Genomic DNA, 21,622 nt, shown 5'->3' with positions numbered 1-21,622 from the left:
GTTATCCCCTGTAATAACACCAAAATCAACCCCTAATCTCTGGCAATCACTAGTCTATTTTCCATCATTTTTGTTATATTTTCTAGAAAAATATTACATGAATGGAATTACACATTATTATTTTGAGATTTTTTTTTTTTTTTTTGAGAAAAAGTCTTCCTCTGTCACCCTGGCTAAAGTGCAGTGGTTTATAGCTCACTGCAATCTGAAACCTGAGCTCAAGCAATCCTCTTACCTCAGCTAATCCAGTAACCAGGACTACCTGCGGGCCTGAAAAATGACTTCTTTCATTCAACATAATACCTTTGAGATTATTCTAAGTTGTTACATGTTACATGCATCAGCAATTTATTCCTTTCAATTGCTGAGTAATATTTAGTGTAGTGTACAGATATACCACAGTTTGTTTATGCATTCAACCCTTAAAGGGTATTTAGGTTGATTCCAATTTTTGGTGCTATGAATAGAGCTGCTATAAACATTTGTATAGCAGTTTTTATATGAACATAAATTTTCATTTCCCTAGTGTAAATGCCTAGGAGTAGGATTTCTGGGTGATGTAAGAGTGTGTTTACATTTATAAGACCCTGCCAAACAATTTTTGAGAGTATCTATTCCATTCCTTATTAGCATTTGGTATTGTCAGTATTTTTTTTTTTAATTGACAAATACAGCTGGGCATAGTGGCTCATGCCTGTAATGCCAGCATTTTGGGATCCTGAGGCGGGAGTATCACTTGAGGCCAGGAGTTTGAGACCAGTATGGGCAACATAACGAGATCCCTGTCTCTAAAAAGAAAGAAAGAAAAAAATAATAAAAAAGTATTCTTTCTTTTGAAAGAAAAAGAGAAAGAGAGGCAGAGGGGGCAGGCGAGGAGGGGAGGGGAAAGGAGAGGAGAGGAGGAAGAAAAGAAAAAGAAAAAATAAATTGAGAAATAAAAATTGTATATATTTGTCACGTACAACATGTTGTTTTCAAATATGTACACATTGTGGAATGGCTAAATAGAACAATTAATGTATTTATTACCTCATATACGTTTCCTTTTTTTCTGGGGCAAGCACTTAAAATCTACTCTTTTAATAATTTCTAAGACCCTTCCAAACCATTTTCCAGAGCAGCTGTTCCATTCCTTACCAGCATTTGGTATTGTCAATATTTTAATTTATTTTTTAATTGACAAATACAGCTTGGAGTGTTACTCTTTTAGTAACTTTTAAGAATACATTATTATTAACTATAGTTACCATATTGTACAATAGATTCTCAGTATTTTTTATAGCCATTCTAATAAGCGCATAGTGGTAGCTCATCATAGTTCTAGTTTGTGTTTCCCAAATGATGAATGGTGAACATTTTTTTTCCTATGCTTATTCCATCCATCTCTGGTGAATGGTTTGTTCACAGTTTTTTGATTCTTCTTAAAATTGGTTTGTTCATTTACTTATTGTTGATTTTCCAGAATTCCTTATATATTCTGCATATGAGTCCTTTGTTAGATATACGGTTTGCAAATACAGGTATTTTCTCCCTATTTGTAGTTGTCTTTTAATTCTTTTAATGGCATCTTTTACAGAGCACATTTTAAACTTTTCATTAATATTTACTTTTTTCTTTTTTATGAGACAAAGTCTCACTCTGTCACACTGGGTAGAGTGCCATGGCACCATCATAGCTCACAGCAACCTCAAACCCTTGGGTTCAAGCGATCCTCATGCCTCAGCTTCCTGAGTAGCTGGGACTACCATGCCTATCACAATGCCTGGTTAATTTTTTATTTTTAGTAGAGCCAGAGTCTTACTCTTGCTCAGGCTGGTCTCAAACTCCTAAGCTCAAGCAGTCTACCCATCTGAGCCTCCCAGAGTGCTAGGATTATAGGCATGAGCCACAACACCTAGCTATGCCTTTCCATATAAATTTTAAAACAATCTTGCCTATACTACATATCTATAAAAGAAATCCTGCTGGAATTTTGAATGAAAATGTATTAAATACAGAGATAAATTTGGTGAGTCTTTCAATTCATGGATATTAGATGCCTATTTGGGGGCTTTTTAAATTTTTTCATCAGGTACAAGTTTTATAGTTGTTAGCATCCAAGTCCATTACATTTCTTTAAATTTTAGATTAATATGAGGGTATGATTGATTAGGTTGCATTCTTTGCATTTCTTAGGTAAAATTCAAGTTGTGGTTGAGTCCTTCACCCAGGGAGTATGCTGTATATCTTTACATTGGGCATCTTAGGTGAGAGCTTACTTATCATCCTTTTCCCTTTCCTTCCTTTCTCCTCCCCCGATTTGAATTCAGTTGTGTTCTTCTCCCTTGTGGGCATGTAGTTATTTATCTACTGGTTTCATATTAGTATTGAGTACGCTGGATACTTTTCCATTCTTGTGATACTTTACTGAGAAAAATGTGCCTCAACTCCATTCAGGCAAATACAAAAGATATAAAGTCTTCCTATTTTTAATGCCTGTTAATCCATTCATGAGTTGATGGGCACTTGAGTTGCTTCCAGGCCTTGGTGATTATGAATTGAGCTGCAATAAACATTCTAGTGCAAATGTCCTTATGGTAAAATTATTTTTTTGTTTCTTCTGGATAGCTGCCTAATTATGGGATTGGAGAGTCAGATGGAATATCTACTTTTAGCTCTTTGAGGATTCTCCATATTTCTTTCCACAGAGGCTGTATTAGTTTGCAGTCTTTACCAGCAGTATAAAAGTGTTCTTGCCTCTCTATTTCCACGCCAACATCTGCAGCTTTGGGATTTTGTGACGTGTCCTATTCTCACTGGGGTTAGGTGATATCTCAGAGTGGTTTTTTCATGTGCTAATTCATCATTCATCCATCTTCTTTAGGGAAGGGTTTTTTCAAGTTTCTACCTACTTATAAATGGGGTTATTTGCTCTTTTCTTGTTGATTAGTTTGTGTTCTCTGTAGATTCTAGTTATCAGCTCCTCATCATATTTGTAGCAGGCAAATATCTTCTCTCATTTTGAAGTCTGTCTGTTTGCTTTAGGTGTTGTGCCCTTAGCTGTACAGAAGCTTTTTTGCTTGGTCATGTCCCATTTCCTTATTTTTGGTGTTGCTGAAATTGCCAAGGGAGTTTTCTTTATAAAGTCTTTTCCCAGGGTAGTTTTGTCAAAAGTTTTCCCCAAACCCTCTTTTAGAATTTTTATTCTTTTATATCTTAAATTTAAATCTTTTTTTCTTTTTCTTTATTAAGTCATATGCACATAGATCATGAACACATTTATGCATATGTGGAGTACAATGTATTGATATTTTTATACAATCTGACGTGCTTACATCAAGCCAATCAACTGAGCTTTCGCCTCATTTACTTGATTATTTTGTTAAGACATTTATGTTCTACACTTGACAGATTTGACTTGTACCCTTGCAATACGCTCCATAGGTGTGGTCCTGCTGTTTACCCTCCCTCTATCAACCTTTCCCCCTCCCCTCCCTTCCCACTCCATTTCTCTCCTTCATCCTGGGCTATAGTTGTGTTCTATCTTTCATAAGAAAGTGTGAGTAAATATAAGTTGGTTTCATAGAAGTACTGAGTACATTGGATACTTTTTCTTCCATTCTTGAGATACTTAGGAGAATATGTTCCAGGTCCCTCCATGTAAACATAAAAGAAGGAAAGTCTCCATATTTTTTGCAGGCTGCATAATATTTTGTGGCATACATATGCCATGATTTATTAATCTATTCATGGGTCGATGGGCACTTGGGCTTCCTCCATGACTTGCCTATTATGAATTGAGCTGCAATGAATAATCTGGTGCAAATATCTTTGTTGCAAAGTGATTTTTGGTCTTTTGGATATACTCCTAGTAGAGGAATTGCAGGATGAAACGGCAAGTCAATTTTTAGATCCCTGAGTATTCTCCAAACTTCTTTCCAAAAGGAACGTATTAGTTTGCATTCCCACCAGCAGTGGAGAAGTGTTCCCTTTTCTCCACATCCATGCCAACATCTGTAGTTTTGGGATTTTGTGATGTGGGCTACTCTTACTGAAGTTAGATGGTATCTCAAAGTGGTTCTGATTTGCATTTCTCTGATGATTACAGATAACGAGCATTTTTTCATGTGTCTGTAGACCATGTGCCTGTCTTCTTCGGAGAAGCTTCTGTTCAGATCTCTTGCCCATGGTGAAATGGGATCACTTGTTCTTTCCTTATTAATAAGTTTGAGTTCTCTGAGGATTCTGGTTATCAGACCTTTGCCGGAAACGTAACCTGCAAATATCCTCTCCCATTCTGAGGGCTGTCAACTTGCGTTACTTACTGTGTTCTTGACAGTGCAGAAACTTTTTAGTTTGATCAGATCCCAGTAATGTATTTTTGGTATTGCTTCAATTGCCCTGGGGGTCCTCCTCATAAAGTTTTCTCCCAGGCTAATTTCTTCAAGTGTTTCTCCTGCACTCTTTACAAGAATCTTTATGGTTTCATGTCTTAGGTTTAAGTGTTTTATCCAGTGAAAGTCAATTTTTGTTAGAGGTGAAAGGTGTGGGTCCAGTTTCAGTCTTCTACAAGTCGCCAGCCAATTCACCCAACACTATTTGTTAAATAGGGAGTCTTTCCCCCAATTTAAGTTTTTGATAGACTTATTGAAGATCAAATAATGATAAATTTAAATCTTTTATCCAATGAAAGTCAATTTTTGTCAATGTTGCATATCCAGTTTCAGTCTTCTACATGTGGCTAACCACTTCTTGCAGCATGATTTATTAAACAGGGATTCTTTTTCCTAGTACATGCTTTTATTTGGTTTATCAGATGGCAATATGTGGCTAGGTTCATCTCCAGCTTCTCTATTCTATTCCATATGCCTATATCTCTATTTTTGGTCTACTACCATGCTGTTTTGATTACTATTGACTTATAGTATAACCCAAAGTCTGAGAAGGGTGCCAAATTAGATTATCTTTCAATAACTATTTAAGGACAGCCTAAGATTTAAGCTTAAAAAGTATAATTAACATAAAAATAAGCTGAAAATACACATGGGGAAGAACCAACAGAAGAATCCTAGCAACATGAAAAATCAAAGCAGATCAACACCCCCAAAAGATTACAAAGGAGATTCAACAGAAAATACCATCCATATAGAAATTGTTGAAATGTCAGAACTTGAATTCAGAATATGGATGGCAGATGAATGGAATTGAGGAGAAGATGGAAAAAGAAATCCAAAAAGTATTCCAAAAACTAACTCAAAAAATTAGTGAAATTAAAGACAAAGTCACCAAGGATTTGGACATAATTAGGAAAGATATAGCAGAGCTTAAGAAATTGAAAGAGGCATTCAGGGAGCTTCAATGCACAGCAGAGAGCCTCGGTAATAGAGTAAGTAGAACATGAGGAAGAAATAATTTCAGAAATTGAAGACAAGACATTTGAACTAATCCAATCATTCAAAGAGGCAGGAAAAAAAAACCAGAATGTTCCCTGAGAGGGTTGTGGGATTACTTTATATGATTCAATATCAGAATTATATGGATTCCTGAAGGAGAAGCAGGTGTTCATAAAGGGACTAAAGCTCTACTTCAAGATATCATGGTGGAGAATGTCCCAAGCATTGTGAGAGTCACAGAAATTCACATCCTAGATAGTTTCAGAACCCAAGCACAATTCAATTTAAACAAAGCATCTCCTAGACAGGTAATTAACTTGGGCAAACTCAAAATGAAAGAAAAAATTCTACAAGCATCCAGGTATAAGCAAAGTCTCACTTATGAAGAGAAAAATAACAGGGTGACAGTAGACCTTTCAGCTAACATTTTTCAAGCCAGAAATGGGTGGTCATCAGCTTTTAACCTTCTTGAATAAAACAATTTTTAGTTCAGTATTCTGTATTCTGCTAAATTAAGTTTCATATTTGATGGAGATATCAACCATTTTACTGACATGAAATGTTGATGAAATTTGCCACAACAAGACTGGCTCTACAGGAAGTACTCAGACCCATTCTCCATACTGACCAGCATGGTGGTTCTCCAGCAAAGTAAATACATCCATAATTTAAAGAACAAGGCATAGCTTCCACAATGGTGCAAGTGATGAAGCTAAGCAACTGACCTCCACAAAACAAGATGAACGAAACTTCACCATACCTATCAATCCTCTCAATAAATATGAATGGCTTGAATTCTCCACAAAAGAGGCACAGGATGACTGACTGGATAAAAAAACACCATACTTATATAGCCTATCTTCAGGAAACACACCTAACCTGTAAGGATAAAACAAGACTCAGGGTGAATGGATGGAAAACAATAATCCAGGCAAATGGAGATCATAAAAAAGGCAGGGCTTGCAATATTATTTGCAGATACAATTGGATTTAAACCAACAAAAATAAGGAAAGACAATGATAGATACTATATACTGGTCCAGGAAACTATACAACATGAGGAGATTTCAATCCTAAACATTATGCACCCAACCTAAATACTCCTAGATATATAAAATGAACCCTAAATGATCTGAACAATATGATATCCTCCAACTCCATAATAGCTGGAGATTTCGACACCTCTCTGCCAGAACTGGACAGATTCTCCAAGCAGAAAATAAACAAATAAGGAATGGACTTAAACACAATCCTAGAAAAAAATAGGCTTAACAAACATATACAGAAAATTTCATCCTAATAAAATTGAGCATACATTCTTCTCATCAGCCCACAGATCATTCTCTAAAATTGATGATATATTAGGGGACAAATCAAACCTCAACAAATTTAAAAGAATAGAAATTATACCTTGTACTTTCTCAGACTATCAAGGAGTAGAAATAGAGTTCAATTCCAACAGAAATCTTTTTATCTACATAGAGTTCAAGTCCAACAGAAATCTTCATATCTACTTTTTCTACATAAAGTCATAGAAACTAAACAATCTTATGCTTGAATGACAGCTGGGTTAAGAACAAGAGTAAGAAGGAAATCGTTAGATTCCTTGAACAAAAGGACAATGAAGCCACAAGCTATCAAAACCTGTGGGATACTGCAAAGGCAGTGTAAGAGAGAATTTTTTATTTTTTGAGACAGAGCCTCAAGCTGTCTCCCTAGGTAGAGTGCCGGGGCATTACAGCTTACAGCAACCTCCAACTCCTGGGCTTAAGTGATTTTCTTGCCTCAGCCTCCCAAGTAGCTGGGACTACAGGTACCCACCACAGTGCCCACTATTTTTTGGTTGTAGTTGTTATTGTTATTTGGCAGGCTGGATTCGAACCTGCTAGCTCTGGTGTATGTGGCTGGCACCTTAGCCTCTTGAGCTATAGGTGCTGAACCTAAGAGAGAAATTTATAGCATTATAGTCTTTATCCAAAAACCAAAAAGAGTGCAAGTCAATAACCTAATGGTCCATCTCAAGCAACTGGAAGAGGAAGAATAGTCCAACCTCAAACCTAGTAGAAGAAAAGAAAGAAACCAAAATCAGACCAGAATTAAATGAAATCAAGAACACAAGATGCATTTGGAAGATCTGAGTAACAAAAAGTTGCTTCTTTGAAAAGATTAATAAAGGGCGGCGCCTGTGGCTCAGTGAGTAGGGCGCTGGCCCCATATGCCGAGGGTGGCGGGTTCAAACCCAGCCCCGGCCAAACTGCAACAAAAAATAGCCGGGCGTTGTGGCGGGCGCCTGTAGTCCCGGCTGCTTGGGAGGCTGAGGCAAGAGAATCGCGTAAGCCCAAGAGTTAGAGGTTGCTGTGAGCCATGTGATGCCACAGCACTCTACCCGAGGGCAGTAGAGTGAGACTCTGTCTCTACAAAAAAAAAAAAGAAAAAGAAAAGATTAATAAAATTGATAAACCTTTGGCCAGACTAACCAAAAATATTAAAGTAAGATTTCTAGTAACCTCAATCAGAAATGAGAAAGGGAAAATAACAATAGATACTACAGAAATACAAAAGATCCTCAATGATTACTATAAAAAGCTCTGTGCAAAAGTGTAGAGGAAATGGACCAATGCCTGGAATCACACTACCTTCCTAAACACAACCAGAAAGCATTAGAAATTTTGAGTAGACCTATATTAAGTACTGGAATTGCATCAACAATACAAAATCTTCCACAAAAAAAAAAGCCCTGGACCAGATGGTTCCACACCAGAATTCTAGTGAACCTTCAAAGACAAACTGGTATTGATATTGTATAACCTATTCTAAAACATAGAGAAAAAAGCAATCCTTCCCCCACAATTTCTATGAAGCAAATATCAACCTGAACCCAAACCAAGAGAGGACCCAACAAAAAGGAAAACTATAGACCAATATCATTAATGAACATGAGTGCAAAAATATTCAATAAGATCCTAGAACATAGAATAGGAGTATACATTTAAAAAGTATACCTCATGATCACTTGGATTTGATCCCAAGGATGCAAGTTTGATTCAACATATATAAATCCATAAATGTGATTCACTACATGAATAAAAGCAAGAACAAGGACCATATGATCCTCTCAATTAATGTAGAAAAGACTTTTAATAATATCCAGCATCCTTTCTTGATAAGAAAACATAAGAGAATAAGCTTAGATGAAATATCTCTTAAACTAATGGAGGCCATCTACAACAAACCATATTATACCAAATGAAGTAAAACTGAAAGTCAAGAACCAGCATGGGAATGGGAGTGAACCAGAGTGGAATTGGTAGGTAATGAAGAAAATATAGCACAAGAGAAGACATGGAAACAAAGGATGGGACTGGGAGGACTGACTGAGATGATGGCTACAGCCAGCCCCAAAGTACAAAATCAGATTTATTTTATAGTATCTGTACAGGGTTGTCCAGAGGGAGGTAGCACAGACAATATGGGGAAATAGCATAAACAAAAGACATAATTTTGGTCATATAATACAATTAGAAAATATAAATGACTTTAATAAAGTCATGTTAAAGGTTTCTACTCATATAAAATAAAAATGACTTTAATAAAGTCATGTTAATGGTTTCTACTCAACTTCATTAACATATGACAAGAAGTAAGAAGGGCAAGATCATGAGGATCTCAGCATAGTTGACAAAACAAAGGAACAACCATGTGACTTGGAGGTTACTACTTAACTTTGTTAGCATATGACAAGGAGAAAGAAGGAAGGGATCTCAAGGATCTCTGCATAGTTAACTAGACAAAGGAAAAGCTACCTGACTTCTGGCAGAGGGAGCATGAAGAAAGCAATATGGCTGTTTCGGAATGGAGGAGAAGCAGTTGGGGTTCATTCTCTGAATGTTCCCCAGGCTGTAAGGGATCTGCCATCTCACAGCCTGCTCTCCACAACTGAGAGCATTTCCACTTAGAACTGGAACCAGACAAGTATGTTCCCTATCACCATTGCTATTCAACATACTGCTGGAAGTTCTAGCCAATGCAATCAGGAGAGAGGAGATCAAATGTATTCAAATGCAGACAGAGGGGGTCAAACTCTCACTTTTTGCAGGTAACATGATCTTATACCTGGAAGACCCCAGAGAGTCAACTACAGGGCTCTTAGAATTAATAAAGGAATACATAAATGTCTCAGGATACAACCAAACAAAAGCGTGCACTGGGGAAAATCAGTGTCCACAAATAAATAGCCTTCATATAGGTCAACAAAAGTGAAACAGCATCAAATAAAAGGCACAAAACCCTTCACAGTAGCGTCAAAGAAAATGAAATACCTAGAAATTAATCTAACAAAGGACGTGAAGGATCTCTACAGAGAGAACTATGTAACCTAATAAAAATTTTAAAAGAGAGTGTGGGGAAAACTTTTTATGAAATTGGCCTGAGAGGAGTGGCGCTCATAGCTCGGTGGGTAGGGTGCCAGCCACATACACCAATGCTGGCGGGTTTGAACCTAGCCTGGGCCAGCTGAAACAACAATGACAACTTCAACAACAACAAAAATATCCAGGCACTGTTGCAGATGCCTATAGTCCCAGCTACTTGGGAGGCTGAGGCAAGAGAATTGCTTAAGCCCAGGAGTTGGAGGTTGCCGTGATCTGTGATGCTACGGCACGCTACCCAGGGCAACAAAGTAAGACTCTTGTCTCAAAAAAAAAGAAAGAAAGAAAGAAAGAAGGGAGGGAAGGAAGGGAAGGGAGGAAAGGAAAAAGGAAGGAAAGGAAAGAAAGAAAGAAAACAAAAAGAAATTGGCCTGCGAAAGGACTTTATGAGGAAGACCCCCCTTGGCAATTTTAGCAACACCAAAAATAAATAAATGAGACATGATCAAGCGAAAAAGCTTCTGTACAGCTAAGAGTATAACAACTAAAGCAAACAGACAGACTTCAGAATGGGAGAAGATTTTTCATGCTATGAATCTGACAAAGGACTGATAGCTAGAATCAGAGAATGTAAACTAATCAAGAAGAAAAGAGCAAATAACCCCATTTTTAAGTGTACATAAACTTGATCAGAAACTTCTCTGAAGATGACAGACACGTGGCCAACAAACACATGAAAAAATGCTCATTGTTCCTAATCATCAAGGAAATGCAAATCAAAACCCCTCTGAGATATAACCTAACCCCAGTGAGAATAGCCACATTACAAAATCTGAAGCTGCAGATGCTGGTGTGGATATAGAAATAAGGAAACACGGGCAGTGCCTGTTGCTCAGTGGGCAGGGCACTGGCCCCATATACCAAGGGTGGTGGGTTCAAACCATGCCCCAGTCAAACTGCAACAAAAAAAATAGCAGGGCGTTGTGGTGGGTGCCTATAGTCCCAGATACTCTGGAGTCTGAGGCAAGGGAATCGCCTAAGCCCAAGAGTTGGAGGTTGCTGTGAGCTGTGATACCACGCACTGTACCCTGGGTGATAAAGTGAAACTCTGTCTCTACAAAAAAAAGAAATAAGGCGCCTGTGGCTCAGTTGGTAAGGCACCGGCCCCATATACCGAGGGTGGAGGGTTCAAACCCGGCCCCGGCTGAACTGCAACGAAAAAATAGCTGGGCTTTGTGGTGGGTGCCTGTAGTCCCAGCTACTTGGGAGGCTGAGGCAAGAGAATCGCTTAAGCCCAGGAGTTGGAGGTTGCTGTGAGCTGTGTGATGCCATGGCACTCTACCGAGGGCCGTAAAGTGAGACTCTGTCTCTACAAAAAAAAAAGAAAGAAAGAAGGAAACACTTTTGTACTTCTGGTGGGATTGCAAACTAATACAACCTTTATGGAAAGGAGTATGGAGAATTCTCAAAGAACTATACCTTGACCTTCCATTTGATCACATACTCCATCTACCCAGAAGAAAAAGAATCATTTTAATACAGATTCATTTGCACGAGAATGTTTATTACAGCTTAATTCACCAAGACATGGAAGCAACCGAAGTGCTCATCAACTTGTGACTGTATTAAGAAACTGTGATATATGTATACCATGGAATACTATTCAGCCATAAAAAAGATGGACATGGTCTGGATTCAGTGGCTCATGCCTGTAATCTCAGCACTTGGGATGCCGAGGCAGATGGATTACCTGAGCTCACAGGTTCAAGACCAGCCTGAGTCAGAGCAAGACTTTGTCTCTAAAAATAGCTAAGCATTGTGGCAGGCGCATGTAGTCCCAGCTACTTGGGAGGCTGAGGCAAGAGAAACTCTTAAGCCCAAGAGTTTGAGGTTACTGTGAGCTATGACGCCATGGCACTCTACCAAAGGTGGTAAAGTGAGACCCTGTCTCAAAAAAAAAAAAGATGGAGACTTTATGTCTTTTCTATTTTTCTGGATGGAGTTGAAACATGTTCTTCTTAGTTAAGTATCACGATGTACTCGATACTTACATGTAACCAATATATAGATAACTACACACCCACTGTTATGGGTGTGTTAGGGTATACAACACATCCCCTGGATGAAGGGTTCAACTATAATTTAAATGTTACCTTGAAAGTATAGACAATGTAGCCAAAATATCTGTACCCTCATATCAATCTGAAATTAAAAAATAAATAATTCGTAAAGTGTAATCTAAAATAAAAGTTTAGTTAGTGTGGAGATTTGAGGCTTGTATTAGTTCCCGAGGGATTTTGTAACAAAGTACAACAAAGTAGATGGCTTGAAAAAAAATAACATCAGAAGAGGCTTGAGGAGTGAAAAAGCCCCTTCTGAGTCAGCCCTTTTCCCCATAGAGATAAATTTTAATTTTTACTTCTATTGCCATAGATTAGTTCTGCCTCTACGTGGACTTTATATGTAATCTTTCATGTCTCTCTTCTTCACTCTGTATAGTATCTTTGAGATTTATATATATATCATTGTGTGTAGCAGTACTTTGTTCTTTTGTATTACCACATAGTAATCTATTATATGAAAATACTTCAATTTATGCATTCTTCTGTTGATATACATTTGAGTTGTTTCCAGTTCATGGCTATTATGAATAAAGCTGTTAGCATTCTTGTTCATGTCTTTTGGTGGATATATGCACTAATTTAGTTTAGGTAAATACTTAGGAGTAGAATTGTTGTACCATATAGTAGTGTATGTTTAATTGCTTAAGAAACTGCCAAACTATTTTCCAGGCTGTACTCTCACTAGCAGTGAACTAGGATTCTATGAATAGTTACTCCATATCTTGCAAGTGTTAGATATTGAAAGTCTTTTATTTTAGCCATTCTGGTGGGTACTTAGTGTTGTCACATTGTGGTTTTATACATGTTTAAGTGCTTTTGGTTTTAACGTTCATACCTTTTGAACCAATAATTTCATTTTTATGATATTTTCCTAAGAGCATAATCTGAAATTCAGAAAAAAATTATATAGATAATGTATGCACTTTTCTGTATCACTTATAATAACCAAATATGGGAACTAACCTAACAGGGTTTAGGGAAATGATTACATAATTTATGATATATTCATAATGATAAAATATGCAGCCATTCAAAATTATTTAGATAGATCAGATTAGTATAATGTAACAAGAGAAGGATACAGAATTGTATATAGTGTCCACTATAGAGAAATATGTTTATTAAAATAGACCTGCTATACTTCAACAACAAAGAATATTTAAAATAGTATTATAAGGGAATACTCAAAAATATATTTTTTTAAATTTTCAGATTAATGTGAGGGTACAAACAATTAGCTTACAGTGTTTGCATTAGTTAGGTAGAGTCCCTGTTATAGTCCAAATACCTTTGGATGATGATATTATGGTTTTGGGGGTTTTTTTGTCCTTATCTCCATGTATTTTTTCTAATGATTATGTGATCACATTTGAATAGCACAAAATGTAAGTAAACTTTATTTTATTATCTGTATTTTATGTTTCATGATGCTTTCTCCCTGCCTAATCCTTTTTGCAAAGTGAAAATTTGCTCTCTTGGGTTTCTTTAAATATTTGATTTCTGATACTATTCTGATTCCCAAATTATAAGTTGTATGAAAAAGATATTCTCATGTTGTTTCTTATTCTGAAAATCTGATGTTCCAATATTCAGTCCAGGACAGAAGATAAAATAGAACGATTCAAGAAAGCAGTTGAGTTCTATTCAGTCACAACCAAACTCTCTTCGCTGCCAGTGGGTCCCTCCCTTCTAGGTAAGGCCTCCATCTGACTTCAAGCTGCTCTGTTCATACGGGAATATGAGTTGATCCCTCAGGAACACTAGGGCCAGAGTAGAATCCCTTGCTTGTGTTGTGCCCTCCTAGAAGTAATTCCTGTTTGATAAGCATTCTCCTTTTGATGTTTATGTCATAAGAGAGGTGACATAAGAAAGTCTCTACTTTCTCAAATTTATGGATGAGGTACAACTTTCCTTAACCTGGTCTTCTTGTGCTAATTTCTGTTCTGGATTGATGCATATACAATAGCTATGTCTTCAGGGTCAGGCCTGAGTGTGACTTCTACATCTGCTGCTTATCAATTTTGTGACATCGGCAAGTTACATTCATATCTACTTTATAGCATTGTTATCAGATAAAATAATTTATATAAGGTTGCTGGCATGGTATATTAGTAGCTATTCAATAAATTGTAACTTATTTATTAATAATAATTTTTAGGTGATATGTGGTGAGGAGAATGTAACATGGTAGTATTATTAGGAATGACTGAAGTATAGACCTTTCTCTTGGCTTCAGGTTTTCGAAATAATAGGCATCCTCACCTTCCTCGAAATCAATTGGCGCCATTTCTGCTGGAAAGCCAATGGTAAGCATACTGTAAGAGTTCTGAGAATGTTAACATTAGTCTTGGGTTGCTTCCTGATTTTTATGACCTAGTTAAGGAGTTAGGATGATTCAGTGTTATCAAATTGTCAAGGCTGTATACATCTACATCACATTTTCAATTTGAGGCTGGGAGACTATGTAAAGAAAAGCATCCAAATTGAAACCACCGGAGCATTGTGAAGGTAGATTAACTAACATCAGAGAATGGTCTTAGGTGACCTTGACTGCTCCATTGTTCTGCCAGTGGAAGATTTTGTTCACACGTCACTGTTAGAGTTATTTCTCATTATTTTCAGTAGGTACTTTGTGTCTTAATAATCCCTGTTACTGGCATCATCCACTGTGTCACAACTTTTGAGAGAAACATCTTGGGGCCTAGTAAAATGTTAAATAGCTTTTCTGTCTGTTTTGTCCTTTAGTTTTCTCACCAAGTACCCCAGAAAATAAAACATCCACCACCATTTCAAATGGGACCCAACTCATCTCTTCTCTTCTCCCCCCATGCTTTGAGGGCATCCCATGCTTTTTCTGAGGATTCTATGCTGCAGGACAGCCCCTTTGCCAACTGGGCTGTCTCTTATGACTCCTCTGCATCCCAGTTTCCCAATTACCTGACTTCTAAAGCCTCACCTCTTTTGGGACCAGACTCTTTCCACTTCTCTTCCTCTGATGATGAACCAAATGGAGCTAGCTCTGAGTAAGTATCTCTACAGACACCCAAAACTTCTGACGCATCTGTATGTATTCTTTTGCTAGTAACCTGTGTAGGGGGTATGGGGAAATGTATATTCCTGGTTTTCCTTGGTAGCTCTTTGCTTTCAGGAAAGCTAAATGGAAAACTTTCTCAGTGCTTACCTGCTTTATGCTTATTCGGCCTTGTATAGGTGGTAATTTTTGGACACATAGGCTACTGAGGTAAAAGGCAGTATATAACAGCAGGTTAGGGAAGCCCCAGTATGGATATGTTGTATATTATGGCTATCATTTCTTGGTTTGTGAGGGGAGTAGGCTGAATGTAAAAAACCAAAAAAAAAGGAAGAAAATATTTTATAGAGTAGAAATATTGGAACAGTTGAGCAGGCAGTTACATTGCTTGGAAACTAAGACAGAGTTACAAGGATTAAAATAGTAGGATTTTGTACTAGCTCATTTGGTCACAGATTATTCCTCTAAGCAGATTATTCCTTTGAAACAGAGCTGCTTTGAGGTTGTAATTGTAAATTTCTTGTTTCTCAGTCCTTTGGCTAAGATCAAGTGTAGTTAATATTTTCTTAATTCATAAGCAGACTCTAAACATGGCCTCTTGCAAGGTATAAAGGATCCAAAGTGATTATCATGACTTTTTTTCTAGTCAAGTGAAGTAGTGACAAGGGATTCTCATTTCTTTTGATAGCTTTGGTTTGTGTCAGGTGAAAGAAGATAGGAGGGCAGTGATGGTCACTGAAAGGAAAGGTATGAGGTCCAGTTCTAACCCAGTGTCCTGATATTCAAAGGGTTTGTGGGATCCCTTGGGCCCATATGGACATATTAAGTTGGAATATGCTGTCTTCCCAAATTTTTTAGTCGTATCGCAGAAGCACTTCAGCAGCAGCCTGAATGGAAAGAGCCCAATGGTGACAGAGGTTCTTGGGTACAGCCTCTTGATGCTGGAGTTTCAGAAGCCAGCCTAGGTGATGGTGAAACCCACATTCCATCTCTGCTATCTATGTCTACAAGGAACCACATGGACATCACCATTCCACCTTTACCTCTAGTTGCTCCAGAAGTCTTGCGAGTTGCTGAACATAGGCACCGGAGGGGTCTTATGTACCCATATATCTATCACGTCCTCACTAAGGTGAGGCAGCACATCAGCACCTACCTTCCTACTCTTAAGACAGTGCTCATATTTCATACTTCCTAGAACTGTAAGTTACCAGAGAAAATTTTGATCATTAGTTTCTGAGGGGAAATTAAAGGAGACCAAGTATGCTGGGGCCTCTTATTATATTAAAGTTATCAGGTTAAATGAGACCAACTGGAGATAAGACTGTACAGTAAACCAAGTGCCTAGAAAAGAAGTGTAATTGTGAGATTTTGAAGTAGATAATTTGCCAAATTGGTGGACTCTGGTTCTAGAGATGGACAACATTTTCAGAAGAGGCTTCATGCCCTTGTTCCTTATTTCTCCTCTACTTCTGCAGAACTGTTCCTCTCCTCCAGTCTTAACATACAAATCCATCCCTTAGCAAAATATCCAAGATGGATTTTTCCCATTAGTAATAGTTGAGACTTTAAAAAGGGAAAGTAGCTTATAAATCAGTTGTGATAAGGTAGGCTTGTTAATATCTTTTTAGCCTGATATTATGTCTAAATAGAAATAGAAAATTTAGTGGCTACTGGTTCCTCTAGGCTCAATTCCAAACCTTGAGATAACTCATTTTCCCCTTTCCCCTGGACATTCTTTTGTTAGGGTGAAATTAAGATCCCTGTACGTATTGAGGATGAACGTAACATGGAGCTACCTCCAGCTGCTCTCTTGTTCCGGTCAGCTCGTCAATATATATATGGAGTCCTTTTTAGTCTGGCAGAAACACAGCCGAAAATGGAACGCCTGGCTATACGCCGGCGGCTGCCTATAGAAGGTAAGTGTAGTTCTAGATTTGATAGTTTTGTCAACGCTTGACACAGAGCAAAAATGTCTGTGTGAACACATTATACCTTTTAGCTATGGAACAGTCTTCAAGAAAAGGCATCATTCACCAGAATACATACTGGTATGGGAAATACATTAATGTAAGTCCCTGTTATGCAGTTATCAAATATTCAGAGTAACCATTATTTATAAGAACCATACTAGGCTTTAGGAATGTAGAGGTGTATCTGTCACAGTCTCTCCTCCTCCATGAAGTTTTTGTTTTAGGATTTGATCCTGTAGGTAGTTGAAGCCATTGAGGTGTTTTAAGATGTGGAGTTATGTGGTCACAGCGTGTTCCAAGGAATGCTCTAGATTTCTGTCTCTGGAAAGATGAAGTAGATTAGATGTACTATTCCTCCTATCCCTCCCATTCCTTTCTATTCTTCCTGCTAAGTGCAACTAAAAGCCAAGGACATACATATTAAACAATGCAAGGCACACTAGAAGGCAGACTTACTGAGGATCTTGTGACCGAAAGAATGACATAGTGATAGAATGGTGAGTTTCCTGGGTTTTCTTTTGCCTCACATATCCCAGACTCAGTATGAGACAAACCCAGAAATGCCAACAGCAACAGACCAATAAGAGCCTTCCCCCACAAAAAAAACCTGCTTTCTCTGGCCAAAGCACCAAAATGGAGCAAGCTAGCAACACAGAAAATATTTGAATAATAACTGTGGTACTCTAGCCAAAGACCATAAATAACCTGTGTTCTACCCCACATCTTCCAGCAAAGGTCAAATGAATAACTCAGACTTCCACCTTTACCAGACTATAATGAAGTGCCCTACTTATTCCTGCTGGGGAGGTATCAAACAAGGTCAAGTGTGGAATCAAGACTTCCAGTTGTAAAGCAATAATGAGACAGTGTCTCCCTTCACCTCCTGGAGTGATATCAGAAAAGTTCTGCTAAACCACAACATTTAAATAAGATACCAAATATTGAACTTTTAATTGAAAATCTTTTAACATACCAAGATCCAGAAGATTTCAAATTTAAATTTTAAACTGACTGAGAAAATAAAATGAACACTGAGATGGCAGAAGTTTGAATTATCTGACAAGATTTTCAAAACAGCCATCATAAAAAAATGTTTTGAGAAACAATTACAAATGCCTGAAACAATTAAAAATAGAAAATCTCACCAAAGAAATAGAAGATATAAAGAGAAACCAAATGGAAATTAAGAACTAAAAATATAATGATCAAAATAAAATTCTCAATAGATGAGTTAAATGGCATAATAGGAAAAAAGACAAATGGGAAAAAAATCAGTGAACTTAATTAAAGACAGAAAAATAGAAATTACCCAGTCTGAATAACAAAGAGAAAATAGACAAAAAAAAAAAAAATGAACAGAGACCTATGGGTCTATAACAAAAGACCTAATGTTTGTGTCATCAGAATTTCAAAAGGCAAGGAGAATGAGGGTAGAGCTGCAAAAGTATTATAAAAAATGACTGAAATATTCCCAAATTTGACAAAAATATATCCTTACAGATTCAAGAAACTGAGTAAATTATAAACCCAAAGAAATCCATGCCAAGATACATCATGATCAAACTTTCTAAATGTAATGACAAAGAAAAATTATTGAAAGCAGACAGAAATAATGCTTTACCTATATGGGGGAAATAACACGAATAATAGCTAATGTTTCATCAAAATCCATGGAGTTCAGAAGAAAGTAGCATGAATTTTTCAAGTGCTAATAGAGAAGAATTATCAACTCAGAATTCTATATCAAACAAAAATATCCTGTAATGAAGGGAAAATCAAGACCTATTCAGGTAAAGAAAAACCAAGATAACTTTTCATAAGCAGCCCTACCCTAAAAGAATGTCTGAAGATAGTTCTGTATGCAGAAAGGAAATGGTAAAAGAAGGAATCTTGGAACATTAGGAAGGAAGAATAAACAATGGAAAGAACAAAAGTATAACTAAATATGATAGGCTTGCCTTCTTGAGTTTTCAAGATATTAATATTTCCCTGGCTTATTGTACCCTCAATGAATCCCAACAATAAAAAAAAATAAAATTAAAAAAAGATATTAATATTTCACATCGAAGCAAAAATTATAACATTGTTTAATGTGGTTCTTTATGTAGTGAAAATATTAAAGACAATTATAAATGGAGGAGGGTAAAGGGACATAGCATAGGTCTGGTTTCTACATTGAACTGATAAAACGTCAACACCAGTAGACTGTGATACAATATGTACATGTTATTTAATACCTAGAATGCACCGAAAACAATACACAGAAAAATATACTGAAAAACACTATAAATAAATCAAAATGCAATTCAAAAATTACTTCAAGTAATCATAAGAAGGGAAGAATGAAAAAGCAGACAAATGAACAGCAGAGAAAACTAAGAGAAACAAAAATAAAATGGTACACTTAATCTAAAATATATCAATAATTACATAAATGTTAGAGGTCTGATTATACCAAATTAAAATGTAGAGATTGGCAAGCTAGATACAAAACATAAGCCGTCTGTATACTATGTACAAAGAATTCACTTCAAATATGAAGGATATAGGTAAGTTGAAAGAATGAAGTATGATAAACCATGCAAACATTAATCAAAAGAAAGCAAGAATTGCTATATTAATATCACACGTAAAGTAGACTTCTGAGCAAGGAAAATTGCCAGGGAATGACATTATTATAGGGATAAAAAGGTGAATCCACCAAAAAGATATAGCAATCCTAAGTGTATATCACCAAATAACAGAGCCACAAAATACGTGATGCAAGAACTGATAGAACTAAAAGGCTAAATAGACACAAAAGTTACAGTTAGAGACTTCAACTTCCTTCTCCATAATGAGTAAGATAACTAGATAGAAAATAAGGATGTATGTGTGTGTGTGTGGGGGGGTCCGTATAGCTGACTAGAAGCAGCTTTCACCAGAAGCTTCTGTCCAGAGGGAAAGATGTTGGACTGAAGTGGACTCAGAGAAGTTCAAGGCAGGGAGTTGAGCTCAGGGAGAAGAAAGTGAGGTGCACATCATCCCAGCTGAGATAAGCTGTGAGGCCAAGAAAGAGGAAGAAAAATAACAAAGATCAAGTATGAAGCAACTAGTTAGAAAGTGCCCATTGGCAAGGGGACAGGAGACCCCTCCCCCAACCAGGAGGTCTGTGGTGGGCTTTCTGCCAGTGAGCAGGGAACAAAGCACCTCTCACCTCACCCATGGGAAAGAGCTGCTAAATCCCAGTCTTCCTACATCAGGGAGGTCCCACCTACCTGCCACAAAAGTAAACAATCCTCACCTCACATCTCCCACTTCCCCCTACCCTGGTTGCTGAACAACAGACTTCCCCCATTGGAGTGTTTGGCAAATTCACGGAGAGGCCAGGGCATTGTGGCCACTGAGCTGCAGCACGGAAACAGTGGCACCATAGTTCTAACTTTGGCAGGCAGAGGTATGAACTGACTCACCCTCCCACTAGTAAAGACCCTTCCCCAGCACCCCCAGGAACTCTCAGACAGATCTGACCATGGATTTTTATTTTCTGGCTCCCTGGTGACACTCCAAACACTTTTGTGTAGGTGTTGCTCATACTGCCTGAGCGAGTTTGACTGGAACTCTCAGCCAAAATCATCAATGGATTCTTTTTCTCTTGCTACTGCTCTCTGGGGCTGCAGGTTCACCACTTGTTTGACTTTGTTTGATCAGCAATAGGCACGTCCTGGAGCAGTGAGGGGTGGATTCAGTGTTTCTGTCCATGAATTTCCCCTAATCCAGCTATTGCTGGTGAAGGGCAGGGCCACAGGTGTTTATATCTCTGTCCAGAAGAGATTCCAGTGAAATACCTAGACTCCATAGGACTGGGTAGATGGCGGGCCAATACTAAGAAAGAGACAGGTGGTGCTGTCTCACCAAGCTGGCCCTCAGAGTCTCTTGCTGCAGCCCTGAAAGGGACTTTTGGGAGACTGTAGGGGGAAAGCCACAATCATAACCCCCAGCTCATTAGAGAAGGGGTAGTTAGCTCCAGTTCCTGGAGCCTCCCAGTTAGTCTCACCTGCCAGTTTTAATTTCCAAATATGTTAGTAATAGGTTAGTATAGTGTTTCCTAAGGCTCCCCAGTTAGATTATCTCTCAACAACTATGCAGGGACTGCCTATCATTTCAATTTTAAAAATATAATTAATGTAGTTTTTAAACAGCTGAAAATATTCATGGGGAGGAACCAGCAGAATAATTCTGGCAATATGAAAAATCAGAGCAAAGCAACTCCCCCAGGAGATTACAAAGAAGATAAAACAGAAAATACCATCCATAGAGAAATTGCCGAAATGTCAGAAATAGAATTCAGAATGTGGATGGCAAATAAGATGATTGGAATGAAGGAAATAGGGAAATAGAAATCCAGAAAATAGTTTGAAAGTTGTCTCAAGAAATTAATGAATTCAAAGACAAAGTAGCCAAGGTAATGGACATAATGAGGAAAGATACAGCAAAGCTTAAGGAATCGAAAAGGGCATTCCTGGAGCTTTGAAACATAGTGACCCTTAGTAATAGAGTTGCACAGGAAGAAGAAAGAATTCCAGAATTTGAAAACAAGACTTTTGAATTATCTCAAGCATTCAAAGAAGTAGAATAAAGAAGAACGAAAAGAATATTCCCTGAGAGAGTTATGGAATCATTGCAAAAGATGAAACATCCGAATCATAGGGATTCCCTTAGGAGAAGAGGATGGTCCTAGAGGCACAGAGGCTCTACTTCAAGACATTATGATGGA

General features: G+C 37.5%; 1 protein-coding gene across 1 annotated transcript in view; it reads left to right on the top strand.

Annotated features, from left to right (window-relative positions):
* FAM120C (family with sequence similarity 120C) overlaps window positions 1-21,622 on the top strand; it is a 127,834-nt gene that overhangs the window by 42,637 nt on the left and 63,575 nt on the right. Inside the window, 7 exon segments of the mRNA XM_053579016.1 lie at window positions 13,456-13,555; window positions 14,099-14,137; window positions 14,140-14,168; window positions 14,608-14,885; window positions 15,752-16,025; window positions 16,641-16,812; window positions 16,896-16,998. Of these exon segments, the coding sequence (XP_053434991.1) occupies window positions 13,456-13,555; window positions 14,099-14,137; window positions 14,140-14,168; window positions 14,608-14,885; window positions 15,752-16,025; window positions 16,641-16,812; window positions 16,896-16,998 (995 nt within the window).

This window comes from Nycticebus coucang, chromosome X (genome assembly GCF_027406575.1).
Source record: "Nycticebus coucang isolate mNycCou1 chromosome X, mNycCou1.pri, whole genome shotgun sequence".
Taxonomy (NCBI): Eukaryota; Metazoa; Chordata; class Mammalia; order Primates; family Lorisidae; genus Nycticebus; species Nycticebus coucang.
Note: the sequence above shows the minus strand (reverse complement) of the source record. Positions and strands in the feature narration are given on the sequence as shown.